General features: G+C 36.7%; 1 protein-coding gene and 1 long non-coding RNA gene across 2 annotated transcripts in view; one reads left to right on the top strand and one right to left on the bottom strand.

Moving 5' to 3' along the window:
• LOC111815344 overlaps window positions 1–7,578 on the bottom strand; it is a 23,553-nt gene extending 15,975 nt beyond the window's left edge. Inside the window, exons 1-2 of the long non-coding RNA XR_002820046.1 lie at window positions 7,437–7,578; window positions 1,005–1,121 (exon numbers count right to left, since the gene is read on the bottom strand). This is a non-coding gene — a long non-coding RNA (uncharacterized LOC111815344). The remainder of the gene's footprint in view (window positions 1–1,004; window positions 1,122–7,436) is intronic.
• Window positions 7,579–7,933: 355 nt separating this feature from the next.
• The window catches only part of Snx13 (sorting nexin 13), a 149,307-nt gene continuing 132,095 nt past the window's right edge, over window positions 7,934–25,145 (top strand). The window contains exon 1 of the mRNA XM_004626552.3: window positions 7,934–8,165. Within this exon, the coding sequence (XP_004626609.1) occupies window positions 8,154–8,165 (12 nt within the window). The 5' untranslated portion in view covers window positions 7,934–8,153. The remainder of the gene's footprint in view (window positions 8,166–25,145) is intronic.

Genomic DNA, 25,145 nt, shown 5'->3' with positions numbered 1-25,145 from the left:
AAAAAAAAAAAAAAAAAAAAAAGGAAGATATGAAATATTTCCTCTTCCTCATAAACCAATGCTCATAGGTTAACAATAACTTGCTTCTGTAGGCAAAAATGAACTTCAGAAGATAAAAACTTGATTATATTTTCATAGTTTAGAGTTTCAGCGTAACTAAAATTTTTAGCAATAGGATACAGCTCACTCAGAGGAATAGACACAGCTTCAACCCAAGTGAAGGCTGCTGCTTAAGAAATCAAGTCTTTGCTGGGGATATAGCTCAGTGGCATAAGCACCTGCCTGGCAAGCACAATGTCCTAAGTTCAACCCCCGGTACCACAAGAAATCAAGTCTTTCACAGAGTACTAACACAGACAAAGCCATAGTAATATAGCACTTAATATCAGAGAAAGAAAACTACATGCAAAATAATTTTCATTCCTATCTTAAACTTAAAAGGGTTAATGGCCACTTTCTTGATACAATTTTAAACATACTGTATATCAAAGTATATCTTATGACATATCTGTGATATTTCTTCATGAATTTCTTGCCATAGAGAAAATATTATAATAGATGAGCAAGATGGCTTATATTTTAATTCTATGACCACCAGATTTGAAGGGCAAGTGAAAGCTCATCTGTTTCATGCCCTGTGACCTTTACATGTAAGTTATCTAACTTAAGGCTAAATGTAGAAAATAACGTGTAAACAAATGAGTAAATTCTGATTCTATTAAAAGATTCTCTGGTAAACAGCCAATCATATCCCTTTGTCTACAAGGCAGATATCTCCCTTACAAAAACACATTTAAAAAAGGGATTCCTTCATTCATCCTTCTACCACTCCCACCAATCAAAACAAGTCCCATTCAAAGCAGAACATTTAGCTCTCTGTTAGCAACAGAAAGAACACTTCCCCAGCAACAGGAAAATCCGAAAAGGACATCTATTTTTAAAAATAAAACGTGAAGCCCTCAGCATTTTGCTGATTTAGTGAATAAGACAGGGTATAAACTTACCATCCAAAGTCGGTGTCTTACAGATTTCAGGAGTAAAGGGTCTGCTTTTGCATGCCTTTTATTTGATTATTCACCTTTTCTTTGTATGTCTTTTTCTTGACATTTCTGCTGATTTCTCTGTTCGTGGATATTTGCACAAATGGTCACTATAAGGTAGGAGGTGTCTCATTTTAAGTGCGAAAGTGGTAATTCAAGGAATTCATTACCATACACAAAATAGTTCACAGCAGTCTATGTCACATTACTCTGCAGCAAGGTTTTTGCAAGAGGTGGTGATGAATATGTTTGTTGAACAAAAGTGATAGGAAAATGAACTGCAACTTACTGGTTATCCTTAAGTATCACAGTTTTAAAATAGAAAGAAACACTTAGCAGCATTTGATTTCCAACCATGGACCATTTTCTAATGATTAAAATAACAACTCTGTGTATTAATGTAGCAGTATATTAGTGTTAATCTAACTATATGCTTCAGCCTCCTGACTTTACTGTAAGAGAAACTGTGATTTCACTCTTCCTCTGTAAAAATGGAACTAGCCGAGACAACCCTAACTACAGAGAAGTGCTGGGTTTCAACTACGGGTACTGATTCCTTTTCTTATTTCCTCCTTTGTCTGAAAACAAAAATAGGAAATCAAAGGCTAACTGAAAGTTAGGATTTATGTAAAATTGAGGACAGATGGTTGAAAAATGTTAACTTTTTATATTAGCTTAATATATTTAAGTTTACACACGATTGTGAATTACACAAGTCTACATATATATGCATATACATGTATATACACCTAAGTATGATTTTTAAAATATTAGCTGTGCTAACATCCATATAAAATTTAGCGCTTTTTTTATTTTTTATTTTTTTGCGGAACCAGGGATTGAACTCAGGCCCTTGTGCTTGCCAGGGAAGCACTTATTCTACTGAGCCATCTCCCCAGCCCAAAATTTAGCTCTTTAGGCCTCAATTTTCTCACTTGTAAAGTGAGAATAGTAACTGTTTTTACTTTTCAGGGTTCTTATGAAACATATGGAGCCTGGCACATGATAAGAACCTAATAAATATTAGGTAATAGGATATTTTATATATGAGGTATGATAAAAATAAGTGCTTAAGTTTTTAAAAACATTTTATGCTTTTGTGTCTTTAGTGGCACTGTTGTGACTGCCTCTATATGTTTAATCAATTCAAAATCGTCATTTTGACTTAGGGAAGAGCTAGAACTTACCAAGTGGCTGATCTGGTGGGTTCACTGGCTAGGACACACTATATTCAGTGAATAAGGAAACAAAGACATGTCTTTCTATTGGATGGCACTTAGCAGGAGCATTAACTGTATTTTTGTTCATACCTTGTAAAAACACAAGACAGGCTTTCCAGAACTGCTTCAGAGAGTGGCAAGAATGAAGGAGAAGTGTGTTTGAAGTGCAGGAGAATATTTCGAGGGGGATTAATGGCAATTTTTCGGTACTGTAGGAAACTTTATAAAAAACTTTAGACAACACCTATTTTGATCACATCTCGCTTTTGTGTGTTAGTGTGCGTGTGTTTGCATGCATACATGCATATATGCCTCAAATAAATTTATTTAATAAAATCATCAGTTCTTTGGGTCTACAGATAAACATATGAGTACAATTTTGTTATGCACTTTCTTTTATGTTTTACAGTTGTGAAACCGTTCTGTAGGATGCTCTATTGGTAGATATGACAGTGTGCATTTGTCAAAACTCATATAACTTCACAGCATAAAGTGATACAATGTACACAAACAGAAAATCAAGTAGTTTGGAAGATAGGCATACCTTATGAAAAGAATGCAGAATGTTATAAATGTATAGAATAAGCTCACTGAAGGAGTTGAGAGAACAAGTATTAAACTAAATAACTTTGCATACAATGCCTTTTAGAAGAATGACAAAAGGAACTACATGTAGACACTGTACTATGATTGAAAAATTTGTTTCCCAAAAAGGCATGGGCTAACAATTCTGATTCTGCTGTAATGTATGCTAAAAATGAAGTACAAGGATGTAGAACCAAATTTAGGAGCCAGATTTTCCTCTGGTGAAGTAGGAATTGCATACATGTAAGGACAGGAAGTTAGAATGATCCTCTGGTAATGGATTAGAGTCGGAGAAGCATTATGAACTCATGTTCAGCTTACTATAGATCGAAATAGTTACATATGGAAATATTTTCAGATAGATGTATACCTAAAGGTTAGTATGTAGCTTTGCTGCAAAGATGTCAAAGAAAAACATTCCAAACAGCAAATAGTACTTGTAGATCCTACATCTTGGTTTCTAATACAAATCTCCAATAAAAGGAACCAAGGTTTCTTAGAGAAGTGGCTGAGTTTAGGACTGGGGCATGTTAATTGCAGAAGGAAAGAAATGCTCAAAAAGAAAAACAAGAAACCATCCCACAATGAAGGGAATATATTAAAGGGACAGGGAACAACTGAAAGAGCTCCAGTGACCAAAGTTAGGACAATCTGAGCAACAAAGTAAGCAAACTAGTAGTGGGTTATACCCAATATAGAAAATATTTATGGATTCATGCTCATGTACTTACTAAATAATAAAAAATGGAAAAGAGACACATCTCTCATGTAAAATAACCTCAAGTTATCTTATACATTCCATTCTGAAAAGCAGCATAAATTCCCATTCTCTCACTGTGGGCTGTGCATAGTGACTTTTATTTCCCAAGGAGTACTGTATAAAAAGTGGGGAAAGAGTAACATTTCAGTTGCGAAACTTAACAAACACGACCATAGTCAGGTGAAGAAAGGTCAATATCAACAGTGATAGCCAGGTATGGTGGTGCAATCCTGTAAACCCAGTTACTCTGGAAGGTGAAGCAAGAGGATCCTAAGTTAGAGGACAGTCTGGACAACTTGGTGAGACCTCTTTTCAAAATAAAAGACTGGGGACACAACTCATTGGTACAAAAGCAATGACACCTAAGCTCTAAGGATAATAAAATCAACAGCAATGGCCTTTTACATATATTCAATACAAAATATGTACTTTAGTGGCTGGCCCATAATCAAAAAACAGTATCGATAGTTAAGAAATGTTTGCAAAAGTGACTAGATCTAATTTTTGTAACTTAACAGTATTTTTTTTTTGATAAGTATTGAAGTGCCATTGACCTAGTAAAACATCTCAAGTATGCCACAAACTTTCAGGTATTCATAGTATAGTCCTATTTAAATAATGGAATTGGGGGCCAGGGAGATGGCTGAGTAGAATAAGCGCTTCCCTGGCAAGTGCAAGAGTCTGAGTTCAATCCGTGGTTCCGGGAAAAAAAAAAAAATGGAATTGTTGTAAAGCCTTTGAACATTATTTTATAGACTGCACACTGTTAGCAGTGTCTAATACAAATTTCTGCTTGTCCCTGATCTTCACTCGCTCAACATTTCCTCAAAAATCATCCTGCAAGAAAAAAGCTCTTGTGGTGTTATTAGAAGCTACATGAAAAATCTCTTAAATGTCCAAAGATGTGTGTTTACTATTCCCTACTAAAGCTATAAGATTGGGGCTATCTTGTTATTGTCTATTGTTAGATTGTGACTCTTCTATTGCTAGTGCATTATTTCCATATGAATTTGCACCCTTTAGCTCTAAACCTTGTTCATAAATGTATACTAGTATTTAATGTGTAGGAGGTACAAGATGAAACTAAGAATTCTGCATTATGAAGAAACTTGAGTTAATAAAGTGGCTTAATGTAAAAATATGTATATTTTAAATTAGAGGATTTTGAAAGTTTCACTGCAAAGTAAGAATGTTTGGGCTGATAAATATGCTAATTTTAAATTTCATTATACAGAATAATTTTATAACATAATGTCAATTAAAATAGAACTAAAATGGTCTATATCGAAAGATTTAAATATGACAACCGTTTGACAGATGCAATTCAGGGAGTTAATGCCGTATTTTCTCAGTTTTTCAGAAATGAAGGAGAGCCAATTTGTGACAACCTGAATATGTAGGAGAAATTGTTTTTGTTTCACTACTAAAAAAAGTAGACAAACGGGATATTTACAATCTTCACTTGGAGATTTAAAAATTGTCGGCTTGTTCAGAAAACATTTCACATTTGATTTTTGCTTACCTCTTTTTGACTTCCTGTGTCAATAAGACTGATTGGACACTGTGTTGGCAACTCAAACCTTTTGCAACAACAACTGCAGATGTATTTTTATCATGTGTTTAAGAGAGCTTGTTTGTTTTACATTTCTTATTGACAACCAAAGAGTCCAGTATCTCAGATCTTGTTCCAGGTTTCCTTTGTAACAACTGATATGAATAGGATGTTTTTAAGATCACATGAAATGCAACCGCAGTGAGTACTTATTTTTGTTTTTTAAAATAGATTTTACCGTAAGCATTCTATTTTTCACCTATCTAACTCAATTTCCTTGTAATAGTGTGTCTTACTCACTTTGCTTCCCTTGCTAGCAAATTAACTTTGATTCATGTCTGACATGGATTTGTGAAGGTGAAGAGGAAAGGAATTCCGTCACAGACTTTGTAGCATTGTTGTGGCAGTAGAGGTGATATTTCTGTCACTGCAAGGTAAGAACACAGGATGTCCAAGGTTTAAGTAATCTTTCAACACAAAGGCTTCTCTTTCCTCTTCCCTTTCTCTCTCTCTCTTTTTTTTCTTTGTTGTCAAGCACTGTGTCTCACTATGTAGCCCAGGCTAGCCTTAAACTCATGATCCTCTCATGAGGGCTAGGATTACAGGCATGCATCACTATATCCACCTGGGTTGTTTTAAATTAGTAGTTTTAATAGGAGCTTATATTCTGGTAGAAGACAGATAAGAAAAATTAGTTCTTTATATAAGAAGGTATAACTATTATAGAAAAATCTGTAGCAAAGACGGGAGGATGTGAGGGATGCATGACATTTTAAAAGGGATGGTTAGGGTAGGCTGCCTACATATGTTTGGTGGCAAGATCCTTCCAGCCAAGGCAGAGGCACCAGAGAGGATGGCTTGTTGTTAAGAGGAACAGCGAGCAAGCCTGGTTAGCTGGAACAAATTGTGTAAGAGAAATAAGGTCAGAAAGGTGGGGTGTAGGAAGCCAACCAACCTGGCATTTTTAGGTGGAATACTAGCTGAGGACACTGGGAAGCTAGTGGAAAACCTAGCAATGTTGGCTTGTTCCCAAGTCTACAGACAACTTCTGCTTACTAAAAGCATATGCATGTTGTATCATAGGTTGATTCAAACCTCAAGTTATTTCTACATCTAATTTGCCCCCCTTAAAATAAGTGAAAATGTCTTGCGGCTGGAAAGGGGAAAAAGATGCAGAAAATAAAATTCAATACTCGGGCCAGCCATCTAAATTACACTTTAAGTTCACTCGTTAGTAACTTAAATATTAATGAACCTCTTTTTCTTGTTTTCTTATTTACAAGTTGAAACACAATCTTTTTCCAGGTTCTTTGTCTCTAGTATCTCTTAAGTTTCCCTTAATACCTCAGTGCAGGTTGTATTTTCCAAACTTATTGTCTATTGATGGCTTGATCATTCAATACCAGTAATACATTTTATTGTATTACAGAGGTGAGCATTTTACTGGTCCAGCCATGTGGAAATTATGTACAAAAGACAGATTAAGACAACAAAAACTACTTTGCTACAATTAGTCCAATGGAGCAAAAGTCAGCATTTTCTTTAATTCCGGCAGAACTGCTTAAATGAATCATTTTGTTTTTTTGATGGGGATACACGGGGTAGGTAACATAGGTGTGTAGTGTTTTACTCAGTTTTGAGGAATTTAAGATATATTAAGTAAATAACACCTAACATAGAGTGGTTTTGTGGAGGGAAAAACATTCTAATTAAGGCGAAGGAAGAACTCCTGACAGTTTTTCAAAATGCGTATCTTTTGTAAGAATGGGATGAGCGCATTTTGCTTATTGTGTCTGAAAATGTATTTTTCAATTTCTTTGGAAACTGGGTTCTAACATAAAACAGGGCGCGATTTGACAGCACGTGGAGGTAAGGTACTTCATTCCGATTCGGAAAGAAACCCTCCAACACCGCACACATCTCCCCGTAAAATGGGACTGGTGTCAGCCTCAGGAGCTTTTAAGCACCTCTAATTTCAGTGGGGTCCCATTTGAGGTGGCACTATTTATCACATCTCCTAAAATTTGCTCAGGGCGATACGCAAACACACTAAAAGTAAATGCTGTAGAGACAGCAGAAAAAGCAAAACCTGCACTGATTTATTCTAAAGGCCTCTTACGTGGAGCAAACCTGAGCCCCGGCGTTACTGTGCAGGTGCCGGCGCTGGCGCACCACCTAATCAGCAGCGGTGCTCGCGGCTCGCAGGGCCGGGGTCACCGTAAAGCCGATACGCCCGTATCACATCCGCAACCTGTCGCGCACCCCTGTGGAGAACTCACTGAGGATTGGTAGAGACAGAGGAAAGTTTCTGTCAAAGTTTCAGACGGGAGAACTGCGCGGGAGCAGTTTCAGATCACCCGCGGAGCCCAGGCGGTGCAGGAAGCCGACTATCCCCGCCAGCCTCCGGTCGCCGCGGGATGGAAGCTTCCCCTCCAGGAAACCTTCGTCCTTCTTCCCGAGGCGCCCGCGGGCCGCAGCGCCGCCAGTCCAAGGGTCGGCCTCTGCCAGTGTCGCTCCTCCCCAGGGCTGGCCAAGCCCGGCGCGGGGACGACGAGCGACCTCCGCGGCACCGGGCGCCGGAGCCCACGCGACCCCGGCAGTTGGGCTCGTCCCTATCCCCGGTGGCCGCAACCTGGTCCCAGCGCCCGGCCCCCCGACTCGCGCTCGGGGCGTCCAGTGGGCGGCTCAGCGCCCGCCCCGGCCCCTCCGCGCGCCGGCGCTATGGAGACGGTCACGAGACGCCGGCGGCCTCCGCGTCGGCCAATGGGAGCGCACGTCGCGGGGGGACGCGGACGTCGCTCTTCCAAGATGGCGGCGCGTCCGTCGCCAGCAGCTGGGCCGGGGGGAAGCCAGCGAAGCCGAGTAAAGCCGCCGCCCGGGAGGAGACTGAAGGAGCAGCTGCCGCCGTTGGCGGCGGCGCGGGCAGTTTTCGCTGCTGCTACGGCTGTTGCCATGCGGCGAGGCTAGGGAGGACCTCACTTCCCCGGGGTGTAATAATGTTAACAGAGGTAAGGGGCGACGGCGGCCGGTGTTTACCTGTGCGATGGGGAAGAAGGGGCCGGCGCCAGCCTGTCAGAGACCACCGTCTGTCGGGCCGGCGGGCTCGACCCCGCGCCGCGCCTCCGGGGCCCGAGGAGCCGCGGGGATCCTACAAGTGCCCCCGAGTCGGAGCCGTGCTGACTCAACAGCCCGCCACCTCCGGCTCCCGTGCCTCGGCTTTCGCTGTCGCAGCTGGGCGGGCGCCCGGCGCCTCCCACCTCTCGCTCCCTTCCGGTGTCCCCCGGCCCGCGGCTCGCGGCCGCGCTGCCCCTCCGCGTCGCTGCGCTCCTGCGGTGTGCCCAAGGTCTCACTTTGCGGGCTGCGGGGCCCGGCCCCTCCTGGCTCGGGCAGCCTGCGGGGTTTGTCGCTCGGCCAGACCGGTTTGTTTTCCACTCCCTCCATTGCTTCGTGGAGCGGACCTTTTTCCCGAAGCCTCACTTGCCCGGCTTGGGGACAGTCCCCTCCCCCAGGTCCTGTCACCTTTGGCTTACATCGTCCTAGTGGCAAAGTTTCGTTTATCATCTACCTTCTCGATTTGCGCCTGGCCCCTGTGCTGCTCTCTGTGGAACAGTTTTCTCCTTGGACCTGAAATGGAAGTAGGGCAGCAACGACGAGCCAATCAGTTTCCCTTTTCTAGTGCCCATTGCAAAAGCAGACTTTTTGAAGAAGTAATTTGCTTTTCCTACCAGTGGTGCGAGGGAAGAACTGATGTGTTGTAACTGGGTACTCGACCGAAAGTTAGCACGGCCAAGTGGAGTGGTATACGCAGGTGTGGGTGTCATGGAACGTAAGATACTGAAGCTTGAGGATTTGATCAAAGTACTTTCTTAGAGCTTTTGGCTTGAGGTGTTGTGAAGATCTTGATGTCAAGGACTGGCTTGGACCTCTTCCTGGGCTGAACTGGGGAATAGGAAACAGTTTTAATGGGGAGTAGGAAGCAGTCCTCCGGCACCAAAAAGGAAAAAAGTATTTGTAGATGAGTGGCTTTTATTGTGTAAAAAGGGTTGACAAGTTACTTGCATTTCTGAGTCCTTGGAACTTAACTCTGAGAAGCTTTCTATATTGGTGTTTGCTCTTAACCTCTGGTAAGCCCTTATTGGTTGATTGTAATTGTCACAACTTGATTGGAGCAACTAGAAGTTCATTTTATAGTTGCACATCCTATAGACTTCATGCCTGGAGTTAATTTCGTTGTCAGAGACTATAAGTTTCTGGTGGTCATCAGGAGTAGTATAAAAAACAGAATAAATTTCATATTTATCTTAAGTGCGACATTTTGCTGAGGAACACTTTTGCAAGTTTTTAATAGTGTCTAATGTATAATATTTATGAGATGATCTTTTGATAAAGCTTGGTTTAAAATTTAAGGGCTAGTCTCACATGAAAGTGTCTAGTAGGATGCTAGTGTCTGAATTTGGAAAGATAGAACTTTCCAAGCTTTTGTGCTTTAATATAATTTTGTGTTTAAGTGAAATATTTTACACACAAGTCAATGATGATAATAAGTAAACTGCAGTTAAATGTTTTGTGTGTAGTTTGTAGATGTTTGTAATTGTAGAATCAGTATTCTTACCTTAGTTGTTGCTGTTCTGTTAACTATTCTTGCTGCAAAGAAAAGTCTAGATTAACTTGTACTTAGATTATCAGCTCTGGTTTTGAGTACTTTTTTTTATAGATGAAATTGAAGCCTGGGGACTTGTCCAAGGTCAATCATTAATAACATAGTTGAAACTGGAGTCTCTTCCTGTCAGTACAGAGGACTGACCATTTTTTTCAGATGCCTTTCAATGATTAGTATTCACTTTGATAGATTTTAAAATATGCAATTTGCTTGTCTGAATATTGTCAGTAGTTGACATACTAGGAAATTGTCTGTACTTGAAATTAAGACTTTTTTTTGCTTAACTTTATCTTTTAAACAAGGCTTCTAAACTATGTATAAGCAGGCCTGAAATATTTTAGATGAAAAATTTTGCTAAATATTGCTTATAAAAAATTAGTACTGTATTACTTTTTATTGTATCCTTAAGTGCTAATTTAGGTCAGCAGGTTCTAGGACCTACGATTTAATTTGTGAGCTTCTTTATGAAAGATAGCCATATCTTTGTTAGTCATTTTCAGGAAGCATTTTCTATGCACAGAAAGTTGAGAATCCTACGATGTAATTGGTTTGTTTATATCAGTGTTAAAGTAGGTGATATGTTCTGCACTCATACTAGGTGAGAAATCAGACTGAGAAAGTTAAAATGCCAGTTTAAATCATGTAACAGGTTTTAGAGCCACCTTTTATTCAAAGTTCTGTACTTTTTTATGGCTCAGTATGGAATACATTTTTTTTGAAGTCAACACCAATATATCATTTTTAGTATTTTTAACAAGATGGGATACTAAGTACATAGATGATAATAACAGCAATGATAAATATTCATATGAAAATTCAGTTTTGCGTTGGTCAACATGTATCAAGCATCTTTAAACCTTTTCAGAAATGATAAGCCACCTCAGTTATCTATTAAAGTTAATCTAGGGGCTGGGGAGATGGCTCAGTGGAATAAGTGCTTCTCTGGTGAGCACAAGGGCCTGAGTTCAATCCCCAGTTCCACCAAAAAAAAAAAAAAAATAATAATAATAATAAAGTTAATCTAAAAGGAAAAATTACTCAATTGAGCAGAGTAATATGTACATTGAACTTTGAAACCAATGAAACATATTAGTGTGAATTGAAAGGACAGGTCCAGTTATGCATTTCTCATTTCTAACTTTAATTTCAGTTTGTACAGTTATAAATTACAAGTGAGTTATTTACAAAGTGTGGTAGTTGTTTGAATGTACTTTTTTGGTTCATAAAAGGCTGATGCATCTAGTGCATGTGCCACACACAATGCATGCACACCCACCCACGCACACACACATGCATGCAGCGTAATGCCACATAGACATTTTTTCCTTCTGTTTTTGCTTCTGTTAGGACTTCTATAACATTTGGCAAAAACTTTGTCATGGTTCACTCAAGAATTTCATACTTCCTACCTCTCCCATAGCTCAACTTTTTATGTCAAAGTTAAGGGCCTAATATTTATCTGAGAATTTATTTCACTTAGTTTGAATTCTCAGTATTGGAGTGTGATGAATACTCATTAGTGAATTTTAATTTTCATCAACCTATTTTAAAATTTTTCTTAACATTTCAAAAGTTGTTAGGATTATAAATTGGAGAATTTGTTATGAACTAAAGGTGTAGATAGAAGATGTGGGAAAGTAGGCTGAATTGATTAGTGCTGTAGCATGCTGTGGAGGTTCTTGCATAAAAACAACTAGCTTTTTGTCACTAGGCCTGTGCTTTTAAAAGTAGTGGTTACTGGCTGGGGAAATATCTCAGCAGCATAAGTCCCTGCTTGGCAAGTGCAAGATCCTGAATTCAATCCCAAGTACCAAAATATAAATAAAAAATAAAAGTAGTGGCTAAAAAAATGTTATTAGTTGATTGTAAATGTGGGGGCACTAAGTTAATGTTAGATAAAAATAGTTTATGTTAAATAATTTCTACTAAGATTTGTTGTTTTTTAGCTATTAATACTAATTCTTAATTTTGAGTTTAACAGGTATGAAACAGTTGAGAAAATGCATACATTGTAGACTTTTAGAAATCCCAGGCATTAAAAAGGATTTTATAGAGGGAATCAGTAGAGTCAGCCTGGTTCGCCACTATAAATAGGCCAAGCATTGCTTAGTATCTTTTGAATAGCCAAAATAAACATTGCTATTTTTCCAAGAATTTAAAAATTTCTCATTAGTATATATTACATTGATGATCATATGTGTATGCACTTATAAGGTATAATGTGATGTTTTAAAACATGCAGTGTGGAAAGAATATTTAAGTTAAACTAACATCTATCACTATACCTATTTTTTGTGACAAGATGTTTGCAATTTAGTTTTTTTTTTTTTTTTTGATCTGAATGCCCTCAGGGGTGGTTTGGCTGGCTGGAGTGTTGTGGGGATAGAACTACAGCAACCTGAGGCTGACAGCTTTGTGGAAGCAGTCACTTAAACAACTGAGCTAAGACCAGGCCCCCCTAATAAGGTTTATTTTTATTTTTATTTTTTTATTTTTATTTTTTATTTTTTTTGCAATTTAGTTTTTGTTAAGATTTCCATTCTATTTGAAACTTTATAATTTTGACTAATAATTCCTTCTTTCTTTCTTTTCTTTTTTTTTTTTTTTTGGTGGAACTGGGGATTGAACTCAGGCCCTTGCACTTGCCAGGGAAGTGCTTATTCCATTGAGCCATCTCCCCAGCCCCTCCTTCTTTCTTACTAACTTCAACTAACAGTCATTTTTCTCTATATCTCTGAGTTGAGCATTTTAGATTGTACACGTGAGGTCATGCAGAATTTACCTTTCTTTGCTGGTTTTATTTTACTAAGCATAGTGTCGTCCTTGTAATAGCAAATATTCTGTAATTGTTTACTTGTTGATGGTAATTGATGCATATCTTGGATATTGGGAGCAGTACTGCAGTGCATATAGGAAGGCAGATATCATTTGATATATTTATTTATTTATTTTTTCATTTGATATATTTAGTTCAAGTCTTTGGATAATACCCTGGGATTGCTAGATCATGTGGTAGTTCTGTTCTTAGTTTTTGAGCAACTTAACATGTCATTTTCTATAATGGCTTTACAGTTTTACACTACCACCAACAGTGTGCACAAGAACTCCCTTTTCTTCCCATCCCAATACTTATCTTTCATCTTGAAAGTAGCCATTCTAATAGGTATAAAGTCACATTTCCTTGTGATACTCACTTGCATTTTCCTAATAGTAAATAGTTACCCATTTACTTTTATAGTTGAAATCTTTTTTTGAGAAATGCCTCTTCTTGTCTTTGGCCCCCCCCCTTTTTTTTGGAGATGGGGATTGAACTCAGAGTCTGTCATATACTAGGGAAGCTTTCTGTCACTGAGCTACATATATACCTCCTAACCTTTGTTCCAAAGTTTGATGACCAATTTGGCATAGATGTTGATGAAGGATACTTTCTTCATGATTAAAAATGTTGCAGTGTTAATTGCTACAAGTTTATAAAATTTCTCTCATTTTATTTGAGAAAATAAGGGGTTAAATTTGGGAGTGGGAATAGGAAATGAGTAGGTTTTAAGATTTAAGGCGTTTATTTGTGCATCATAGGGTCCCTGCAAATGTGTCACTTTTTATCTCAATGTAAAATGACCAACAGGTACATATATTTTTGCAGAGAGCTATTTTGTTTTAATTTAATCAAATTGTTGGATATATGTAGTCTTATAGGATATGTGTTATTTCTGATTTTTGGAATAGAATCTCTTAGTAAGCAAAAAGGGTGTGAGAGGATGTTTCAAATAGATTGCTTTAGGTGGAATCAACTAAGCTTCTGTAACTAAGCAGTGATGAGAGAGCAGAGATCATAAACCTTTGGAAGGGATGGAAAATAAGTTCTTTGGTTGAGTTTCCAGTGCTGGACACTAACTAGCCATTTAATGGCAAAACTAAGTGACACTTTATAGCTTCCTGAGCAAAGTTCTCAGATTATGGGTTTCTGAATTGTGTTTTGAAACTTGGTGGTTTCACATACTATGAAGTTGCTTTCTCACTTGGCAGTGATACAGAATGTTTTTACTTTGGAGTCAAATTAATTTTGATAATACATTTTCTTAAATATTGGGAAGGAGAAGAACTTTAAACAAGTAGACAGCTTTTAAATTCTGAGTGGTTGAAATTGAATAAATAGGTTAGAATTTTAGTGACGCATACTTAAGCCCATCGACAATACTATTACAGTGCTGAAGCAATAAAATTAATTTGTATGTTAAGTATCATAAAGGATGAGTCTTGACTTTACAACTTGTTTATGGTGGGGTGTTGGGGAAGTTCTTTGAACTCCCTAAGCATTAGTTACTTTCTGTGTAAAACTAGGATAATAGTACCTTCTTAGCTGTTCTTACATTGTTTTAAAGATCAAATAAGGTAATAGAAGATATGCTAGTTTGTGAATTAATCGTATAGATGTTAGTGATTAATATGTTAGCTTTTTTCTTTATATATCTTGAGCTAATAATACTTTTACTCCTTGGGCTCCATTTTGCTTTATTGTTCACTAGCTTTTTGGTATCGATTCTCCAGGTATAGATATAGTTCAGGGAAAGCAGAAAGAGTAGAGCAGGTATTGTACATTAGTAAATGAGAGTTGGTTGTTTCTTGTATATTTGGTAAACTGATTTCAAAGAAAAAAAATTTTTTTTGGTGATGGTATGGGGAATTGAGCTAAGGTTCTTCACACTGAGCCACATGCCCAACCTTTTTATTTTAATTTTAAAAATTCTTCAAAATGTTTAAATCCAGGTCTCACTAAATTTCTAAGTTGCTTAAGTTTCCCAGATAGTATTTATACTTGTGATCCTTTTGTCTCAGCTTCCCAGAATGCTGTGATTAGAAGCATTTACCAATATGCCTGGCTCTTTATTTTATTTTTATTATTTTTTCAAACAGGGTCTTGCTAAGTTGCCTAACCGGGGCTTGAACTTGGCAATCCTCCTGACACAATCTTGCAGAGTCCTGGAATTTCTTAAAGGGAAGTTGCCAAAAACGTTTTGAAAAAGATGACTTCTTTTTGAGGGTGAGCAGTCATTTGTGTGTCCATATTTTGAAATGTTTGTGGGAAATTTTTAATTACTTTCTAAGCAGTCCTGGTAAATTCTTAAAATAAAAAGCTGTTATTTAGGGTAATATAAGATTCTGGTTATACATTATACTGGAGATTGATTTTTGTGAAGTACTTTATTCAGCAAACACTTATTTTGTGTTAGGCATATGCTAATGAGCTCTGGTGTGGATGGTAAGTCAGAATGGAAATCTACCCTCAGAAATCTTGCTGTCAGGTCTAATGGAGTTCTGTGACTCCTTGGGTATAACAGCTGATGCCTTGAAGTTTTTCCCTGTCTTGGTCAGACTAAAATAAATATGATTAAGAGGTTAAAAAAAAGTAAGAGGAAGAAAAGATGGAAGAATGTAATTAAAAGATAAGTATGAATTGGATTAGCTTTACAACTTTAGGTAGAACTATAGTTTGGATGACAGCTCTAAAATAAACTTATTGGAACTGAAGAGTCCATTCATCTTTACTTGGCTCTCAGTAGATCTCACCTGTAATTGTTTCAAAATAATTTATACTGAAAAGTGTGTATGTAGTACACAGAAGAAAAAAAATTTTGTGAATCCTGTTTATTTAATCATGTTAGGGATCAAACTAGGGCCTCAAGCATGCTAGATTAGTAGTCTCCTACTCAACTACGTCTCCAACCCCTATGAATCTCTCTCTCTCACTCTCTCTCTCTCTCTCTCTCTCTCTCTCGCTCTCTTTCCTGAAAACACTGAGAGTCTCCTTAGATTGGTTGTATTGTTTAGCTTTCCTGTTGCAGGACAAAATACCTGACAGGTGCAACTTAGAGAGGTTTATTTGATTCATTGTTTAAGATTTATTCCATAGTAGGCTGCTCCAAAGTTGGAACATTATGTCAGAGCAGAGCAGGGAACAGGACCAGAGAAAAAGCCAAGGACTAGATATGTGCCCCTGGCTCATTCATCCACACTGAAAATGTGTTTTGCTGGTGGTCTCTGTAGCTCTCAAACCAGTGAAAGTGACGATCCAATTTTAACTGTCATAATGTTTGTCAAATTTTACGGAAAAACTGTCAGTTTCCCTAAAAAAAGTAATAATTGGTTCCCACCTCCATATGTGATATGTTAATTTGCTTATTTTATTATTTTTTTTTACTAGATTGCTCCAGGATGAAAGTTGAAGCTGTATCCTGTGAGCGATAAGCCTATGGGAGAGCTTGGCTCTCAATAGATCTAAGTACCTGTTGAATTAGTGGATATAATTCCATTGAGGAAACTTACACAAAGTTATAGTAATTGGTTATGATGAATTCAAACTATCACAGCAATGACCTGTATAGAATTGGCTACTATTTGTTTTCATTAGACATTTTATTTAGTAAGGGCATGACAGTTGAATATTGTGTTTGAGATCAGTAGGCCAAAAAATAAATCAATTAAAAAGTATGTGAGGGGTTTTATTAGGAATATAGTTGTCTTAATTTTCCCACAGGGAAAAGTTTGATTGGATTGTTATTTTGATATGAGTAGTTATCAGTGCAGGGAGTTAGATTTTTATTTTGCATCTTTTATTACTTGATACTATGATTTCATGAGTACTTAATCCATAAAATTTTATTCCTGACCTAGATATACTTAAAGCTTTGTTATAGTATTAGTAAAATGCTGATTTTAATGGTACTTTGTTGAGTGTTTTGGCTTGTAGGGACTTTATTGCTGCCTTAAAATGTTATGAATATATATCAGAAGTTTGATCATGGGTTTCAGAGTTGGAAATTGTAGGGACACAGATGCTACCATAGCCTCTTAGCTAAAAATGCCTTTTAGTGTCAGTGTAATAGTACTCTTGAGTCATTTTGTCTACCTATAGTTCTGTTGTATACGGAATACCATGTACTGGAAAAGTTGAATCAAATAATTTCACTCTGTTCAGTTTAAACTAATATAATCTATGTAACAAACTTTTGAAGTTACTAAAAGACTCATATATATCAACTAAGATAGTTTAAAATTGTTGATGTATTGCAGTGTTTTCTCTAATTTCTTTTTTCTTCTTGTGTATCTGAGAAAACCTTAAGGTGAATCCTGCTATGCTTTCATTAGCCCTGCATTTTTGAAGAGTCCTTGGATATTGCTGTGTTTAATCCTGAATTGGTATTGCTCTTGAAACCCTGAAACTATTTTTAACCTGCTTGTGAATTGGCACAGGATAAATATGTAGTTCTTTCTATCATGACTTATTTTCAGGCTAGCTATGTGACAGCATGCATGTGTAGAGAATATAGAGGCCTGGGAATTGTAAGAAGTGGTATTTTTTCAGTGGAGGAGTTAAATATGAAATAAAACTTTATATTTTTGTTACTGCATAATTTTTATGTAGTAATGGCTTTATGATATTGATATCCAGCAGCCATAGTGCTTACTTTGCAATTTGTTTTTGATATCCCTTCCTGTAATAACTATTTTTTTCATATTGTTTTTCATTTGGAAAACACCATTGGTGTTAAATCAAACAGCAGTATTAATATAATTAATTACTTTTATATCTGATTTTTTTCCTCCTGCAGTACCAAAGTATTCAGCATTTTAACACTGTTGTGGCTAGGTGTGGTGGTGTATACGCCAGGTGCTGTAATTCCAGCACTTGGGAGACTGAGGCAGGAGTATCTTTGAGGTCTGGATTTGAGACCTGCCTAAACTACATAGCAAGATCCTCTCCAAAACAAGAGACAAAAGCACAAAGACAAAAAACAAAAAAAAAAACAAAACTGTTGAACAAAATCCTGTTGAAGTCTAGGCAAGATAGGGAAATGAATTGGACTACAGGGAGGTTGGGTAACACTTGAAGAAAAGAATTCAACAAAGATAAATAAATCATATACTTTACAAGTAATGGATATTGGTACATAAAGCCTTTAGAAAAAATGAGACAGTATATTTTATGAACAAAAAAACTAGATTAATGTCTCATAACTTAGAATATTCAGTCAAATAACAGGCACTAATGCAAAATTTATGTGTCTGTAAATGAGATTATCTTTGTACTAGGACTCAGTATTAATCTTTATGTATCACAAATTGAATATTACTAATTTTTGAATAAATGTGTGCGTTTGAGTGATGGATGGTGTCAGATTACTTGGATTTGAATCTAAGTTTTGTCACTTCTGAGCATGTTGACCTTTAGAAAGCTTGCTAACCTTTCTGAGCCTCAGTTTTCTTATCTTATATGACTTGTAAATTATTAATACTTTTCCTGTTGAGTTTTTGTGACTATTAAAAGAATTAGCACGTTAAAATATTGTATAATATTTCTCACAGTATAACATTGAGTAAATACTAGATTTTATTGTTTTCTCTAGTATAAATGGCAAGTGGTTTATTTTTGAAACTTAGCATTTAATGTTTGAAGTTTTTGTATTGTCTTTGTTTCATTGAGGAAGTTTTAAAATTTTGAACTGAGTAATCTTGGCCCAGATGATGTAATTGCTCCCTTACTTTTTCAGTTTTTCTAACTTTCTAATTTATGTATTGCATTTCCAAAGTGAATACTAGAATTGAATTCATATTGAATATCAGGCAGAAGTCAAGAGGCATGGTAGTTGTCTAATATGAATTGGTTATAATCAGAAATGTAGGGGCTGGGGAGATGGCTCAGAATAAGCGCTTGCCTAGCAAGCACAAGGTCCTGAGTTCAATCCCCCTGAGTTTGGCCAAAAAAAAAAAAAAAAAAAGAAGAAAGAAAAAGAAATGTTGATTAGACATGTTTCTTGTGACACCTAAATCTTTTACAGTACACAAAAGAAAAATCATAGTATACTTTCCTGTTACATTTTGCAAGTACTGCTATGTAATGATGGCATAGAAAGTACTGATTCTTGCTGTAAAATTTGATGAAAATTTTTATAAAATATCTCTACATTTATATAAAAATCTTAGGAAAATCAGGTTGAAGTTACTTTATAATTTTTAAATTCTACTTAATTATCTTATAGGGAACAAGAAGGTGAAGGAGCCTCCCCCTTTCACCTCCTGTGTACTTGGCTTGTTGGTATTAATACTACCGTGAGGTAGGTTAAAAAATGATTTATGGCTAGGTTATTGGAAATAGAACTCGTACTTAAGTATTAGTGTTTAATGATGTAAGTGATTTTAATCCCTTTATGTAAACCCTGCTTATATGTTGAGTATGGCAAACTGTTATACTTGATCAAGGAGTGGAATGTTGCAGTTACTGGAACAGTCTAGTTAGCTAGAGACTGTGCAATCAAGAATCTTTATGAATGGGCTGGCCTGATAGCTCAGTGGACTAAAGCACCTGCTTAGGCAGAGCACAGCGGCTGGGGTTTGGTCCTGGAATGCTGTGCCGGCCCCACCTACAGGGTGCACCGAGATGGCGATTAAGACTGGGCATGGTAGCATGCGCCTGTAATCGTAACACTTGGAAGGCTGAAAACAGGAGGATCACTACGAGTCTGATCTACGTGGACCCTGTCCTAAATACAGAAGAGGAAGAAAAAAAAAGAATCTTTATGAGTAACTCCCTCGCTTTTCCTTTTTATATTTAGCTTTTTCTTTCTTGTCACTGTTGTTTTGTGCATAAATTGATCTCCTTACCTGCCTGCTTGCTTTTTGTGCTTTTCTGTGTATCAAGGCTTGAAGAGTGCTGTTTTTCCCCAGTCGTTACCCTTTCTTCCCCTCCTCAAATAAAAATTAAAGGCCATTACCAAGGGTATCTTACTTCTTATGTTATACTTCTTTTATAGGACTAAAATGTTTTTCTTTGTTAATTTATAAGGAAAGTAAATAAAATGGTTTATATTTTTTCTTAAGCAATACAGCCCAGTATAGATACTTTTATTTTATCGGTCTTGCCTGACTTTTGTTTGTTTGTTATTTACTTTTGTGGAACCTGGGATTGAACTCAGGCCCTTGCGCTTGCCAGGGAAGCGCTTATTCTACTGAGCCATCTCCCTGGCTGTTGGTTTGAGTTTTTTAACTCAATAAATTTTTATTGGATTATTGAGATAGTCATTTTGCCTATCCTCTCTCCTTAAAAAAATACAAAAAAAAAAAAAAAAAAAAAAACCCCAAAACTACTTGATACTTATTGTAAAATAGTAGTTCACATTTTAGACCAAATTCAGTTCATGCTCATGTTCTGACTTTTTTCTGTGGAATATGTTAGTAATATAACTTGTATCATAGCATTTTCAGAATTGATTATGTTTAAATTAGCAAAGATCTTGACCCGCTGAAAACAGATGACTATTCATATTGTTTTAAAAGAAGTCTCTTTTTCTAACAAAGAAATGAAAGGTGAAGAGATTGGTAACAATTCATTGTTGTGCTGCACATTAAGGATCTGACTTTTGCTACTGTGGTAAGCATGTATTATTTTGATTTCCCCCAGCAATTATAAATTATGAAGAAAAATAGAAGTTATGAGTTGTAAATATTGGGAGTATTACTCCTGTGTTACAGTCCTATATGAGTGAAGGATTAATAGGTTTCATTTTTAAAAAAAATTTATTTATGTGTGTGTGTGTGTGTGTGTGTGGCCAGCTCAGCCCACCAGGGGGCGGGGCTAGCTGGCATGTGGTGCTAGGGATCGAACCGCGGTCCCTGTGCTTTGCTAAGCTTGTTCTAAGTAGGTGCTTTAGACCACTGAGCCATCTCACCAGCCCAGGTTTCATTTTTTTTAATTTTTTTTTTTTTTTTGTGTTTGTGTGTGTGTGTGTGTGTGTGTTTCTGTGTCAGTGAACTGCTGTGATGTGTTTTGTGTATTTTAGTGGAGGAATACTTGTGAATGGAAATCTGCTGCATAAACTGAATGTATTCTTTTTAACTTTTATGTTAAAGATACATAAAATGAATTTCTATGTAACTCAGTATAAGATAATATGAGATAGTAGAGAATGATTTTGATGTTTGGAGGATCTGTAATGTAGCCTAGAGTGGGTATGCATTAGAGAGTTAGATTAAAAATGCCAAGTGTATTTCTGTATTATGTCAGAGTAATACATTTTACTTTAGTTTAATGTCAAAATGAGGGGGAATCTAAAGAGAACAAGTATTATGGAATCAAACTATTGAGACACCTAAGCATTAAGATTTTAATTTTTTTGATATTTTCATTCTTGTCTTGAAAATGTAGTAATTCAAAAGATCTTCAATAAATCAAGGTGTTATTACTCTGAAATTTAAAATTAATGATTTAAATACCATTTTTAAAAATTAAGTTGTTTAATGTTTTACAGCACACAATTTTAATTATTTCTAAGGACATATTCAAAATTACTAACAACTTAATTTTTAGCCACTTAAAAATCTCATGTAATGTTAGTAGAAACTCAGCTTTTTTTCCATTTTTTTTATATCCCCTCTTTTTACTTTTTAGATAAGAGTATTGTAACTTAGAGATTATACCATTTTAGTGCAAAAACTCATTTCTGTTGTTTAATCCTTGAGTAGGTTATACAGAGGTCTCATTTCTTTATGAAGGCATTCGCAACTTATTTTTCTGTGATATATACACACACTTTTAGAAATGGACCCATATGTACTTATCAGTTAGCTGAAAGTTCTTTTGTTTAGTTTGCACAGAAATTCTGTGTTGACAAAGCATAGCTTCCTTGATTTTAGTAGCTGTTATCTTTTTGTGTCAGTGGCTCCTATCCCTTAATGTTAAAGTTCTGAGCTTTTAGTACCAGAACCTCTTAGCCTGTAAGTGTTAGCACCCTAAATGTTACAGGTCTTAGTGTTACAGCTTTTAGGGGCCTCTAGGCTCTCCTATGGGCTCTTCAGCAACGGGCATCTTACCTTTGGTGGTTTCCTAGAGCTCTTCCAGCAGCTTCTCCTGCCTCTCCAGGGTTCTTCTGCTGGTTTCCCAGATTCCTGCAGATTTATAGATTTTCATCTGTCTTAGTCTCTGCCTGTTTACATAGCTCTTGCCTCTTCATTGCTTTGCCACTTTCTGGAGCGGTTCAGGGCTAATGGCTCCTTGGAGGTCTGGGCTGTTTTCTCATGTACCTTGCTTATGTCTGTACCCAGGAATCACAAGTAGGACCATCTGAGGACCATGCTGGAGCTATCTGTACAGTCATTATCAGGGATGCAGGCAGAGGCATGATGGCCACCAGTCGCATCCAGCCCATTATGGCTATCAAAGCAAAAGGGAAGAGGTTGGGCTTCGTGTTTTTCTCTCATATTTACAAACAAATTATAACCACCTGTTCTTACTTAATGTATCTTAGACTTACAGAATGATTTTCTTATGAATATTTGTGGAAAAATTAAAAATAAATATCAGATTGTACAACAGGAAAACTGCGTATAACTAAAAGAGTTGATTGCAGATATGCAAAGATGGTTCACTATTAGGAAATACATGAATATAACTCATAACATTGAGCAGTGGAAAAAACCTGTAGTTTTATAAATGCCTAGAGGTACTTAATCAACTGTAGCTTTTGTTCCTGGTAAGGTAGTTTTAGGTGAATACTTTATTTTAAAAAGTTGGCATACTTAATAAATTTTATGATTAGCTTTACAATAATGTGGCTTATAATTTACCATTTTTTTCTATTATATGACTAAAATGTTACGTTTTTGGTTTAAAGGTTTGAATTTTACTGGTGAGGTGATAACTGTTTCAACCTTTTACTTGTCTTATTTTGAATTGCTGTTTGATATTGCCAAATAGGTAGGTCAGTCTTTTCTCATCAACCTTGCCTTTTAAAAAGATCTTTCTCAGGCCTAATTTATACAGTGATTTATCATTCTTTCACAATTTCAAGACTATTTTCTACGTTGTGTTTTTGTAATTTTTTTAAGGGGAAAAATTGTAATCTTAAATTTTTATAATAAAAATTTCAAAATTCAGAAATCCTGAAAAAATAATGCAAAAAGCTGTATTAATAGCTAATTTTTCTGTTGCTTTATTAAAGTGTTGCAGACTTGGTGCTTACAAAGAAAAGGCTTATTTATTATTTAGCTCAGTTTTGGAGACTGAAAGTCCAAACATGGTGCCCACTCTGGTGAGCGTTGCCCTGTGTATGTCGCTGTGTGTGGACTGAGTTCCCTGAGGACTACATTAATCCTTTTTGACAGCATACCTATAGTGATCTGGGGCCCTCCAACTGAATCTTATCTTGTAAACATCCCAAAATCTATTTAATGTGCAAACCCTGGGAAGCATGTGTGTATAGTTACAATAGGAAGCAACAGAAAACATAGGAGACATGCATATATAGTCACCTTGATTTGTACATATTACACTGTATTTGCTTTATTTCTAACTTTATTTTTCTTTTTGTTGTTATTGCTGTTGGCTTAGTTATTTTAAGACAAATAGTAGATGTCTAGTCATTTCTCAAAATAACCTCATAAATCTCCCCCACATAAAAATTTAAAAATATAGCCATAACATTGTCATTCCTAATAAAAATATCAGTAGTTCCCAATTATTTAATAGTTAGTATATTCATATTTTCCAGGATTGAACAAGTATCTTACTAATAATGTGATTGTCTCATTAGTCTAGCATAGATCATCTGTGTCTTTGTTCCTATTCCTTTTCTTTTTCTCCTGTACTTTCATCCCTTTTTCTCCCTTTTCTTCTTTTTCAGGGGCTTGTATTGTACGTGTAGGATGCTTAGCAATACCCTGACTTAGCAGCCTCGCTCCCAAGTTGATAGCCAGATGCGTGTGTGTGTGTGTGTGTGTGTGTACTAATAACCACAGTATTAAAAGCAATACCTCATTTTATTTTCTTTCTTTCTTTTTTTTTTTTTTTTTTTTTTTTTTGTGGAACCAGAGATTGAACTCAGGCCCTTGTGCTTGCCAGGCAAGCACTTATTCTACTGAAGCATCTCCCTGGCCCCTTGTTTAATTTTTTATCCATTTTGTTTCATTTCATTTCTTTCTTTATTTTTTTTGGTGGCTCAGGTTGCCTGAAGGGCAGGTCTGGTAAGGCAGAGGGAGCTGGGGATTGAACTACGATATCCTGCACCAGACTGTGTTTGCGTGAGCAGGCGCTTAAACTGCTGAGCTAATGGGCAGGTCCTCTTTTATCTTTTTATTTATTTATTTGGTACAGGGTCTCACTATGCGGCTCGGACTCATAGTGATCTTCCTATCTCAGCCTCTCCAGTGCTGGGATCATAGGCATGTGCCACCATGCTGTTTCAGAGGCTGGCTTGGTGCAGGACCAGTGTGGCATGTGGTACCAGAAGTCGAACCTGAGTCCTTGCACTTGCCAGGCAGGCACTTAGACTGCTGAGCTATCTCCCGACTACCTTATTTTAAAAATTTATAATTATTATTTGTTTTATGCTCAAATCTATTTTGTTCCATTGTTTGTTCTTTAGCCTGTTCTCTCTGTCTCTCTGTCTCTGTCTCTCTGTCTCTGTCTCTGTCTCTCTCTTGCTCTCTGTGTATTATACTCTGTAGTTTGTTAATTTGAAAAACAACTGTATTTAGATGTAATTCACCTATCACACAGTCTATCTGCTTGAAGTGCACAGTTAAATGGTTTTTGTGGCTCTTGGATCCATCATCACAGATGTTGCAGAATACATTCCCCCAAGCCCCAAACCATTTATCTTTTTGCCATTATTCTCCCATTCTCTGTTCCCCAGGCCCCAGGCTATCGTAGATCAGCCTCTATGGTTTTGTTTTTTTTTTTTTTCTGTTCTGGCTATTTTGTATGAATGGAAGCACATAATTATGTCATCCTATGTGACTGCATTCTTTCGCTTAGTATATTTTCAAGGCTCATCCATGTTATGCTGCACATCAGAATTTAAGATTTCTTCTTGCTAAATAATTCCGTCACATGTCTATATTGTAGTTTGCTTTTTTCCCCCCATAGCTAATAGCTATTTCATTTTTTATTATTGTGAAAAATGCTTCTGTGAACATTTGTATGAATTTATGTGTATGTTTTATTTTTTGAGGAGTATATACCTAGGAATGGAATTGCTGGGTGATAATAGTGACTCAAGTTTTTGAGCAACTTCAAGCTTTTTTAAAGTGCCTGCACAATTTCATATTCCCACTTAACAGTACAAAATGGTTCTGTTTGTTCTGCATTCTCCTTATAAGTATCTCTTTGTTATGGCAGTTGTGGTGAGTGAGAAATATTATAATTCTTTTCATTCGTGCCCCCCTAATGCCTAATTGTGATGAACACTTTTTCATGTACTTGTAAAACCCTTGCATACCTTTTTTAGATGTATGTCTCTTCAAATCTTGTGTACTTTTTTTTTTTTTTTTTTTTTTT

The sequence above is a fragment of the Octodon degus genome, unplaced genomic scaffold, assembly GCF_000260255.1.
Source record: "Octodon degus isolate 3935 unplaced genomic scaffold, OctDeg1.0 scaffold00015, whole genome shotgun sequence".
Taxonomy (NCBI): domain Eukaryota; kingdom Metazoa; phylum Chordata; class Mammalia; order Rodentia; family Octodontidae; genus Octodon; species Octodon degus.
This window is presented reverse-complemented; position numbering and strand designations above follow the sequence as displayed.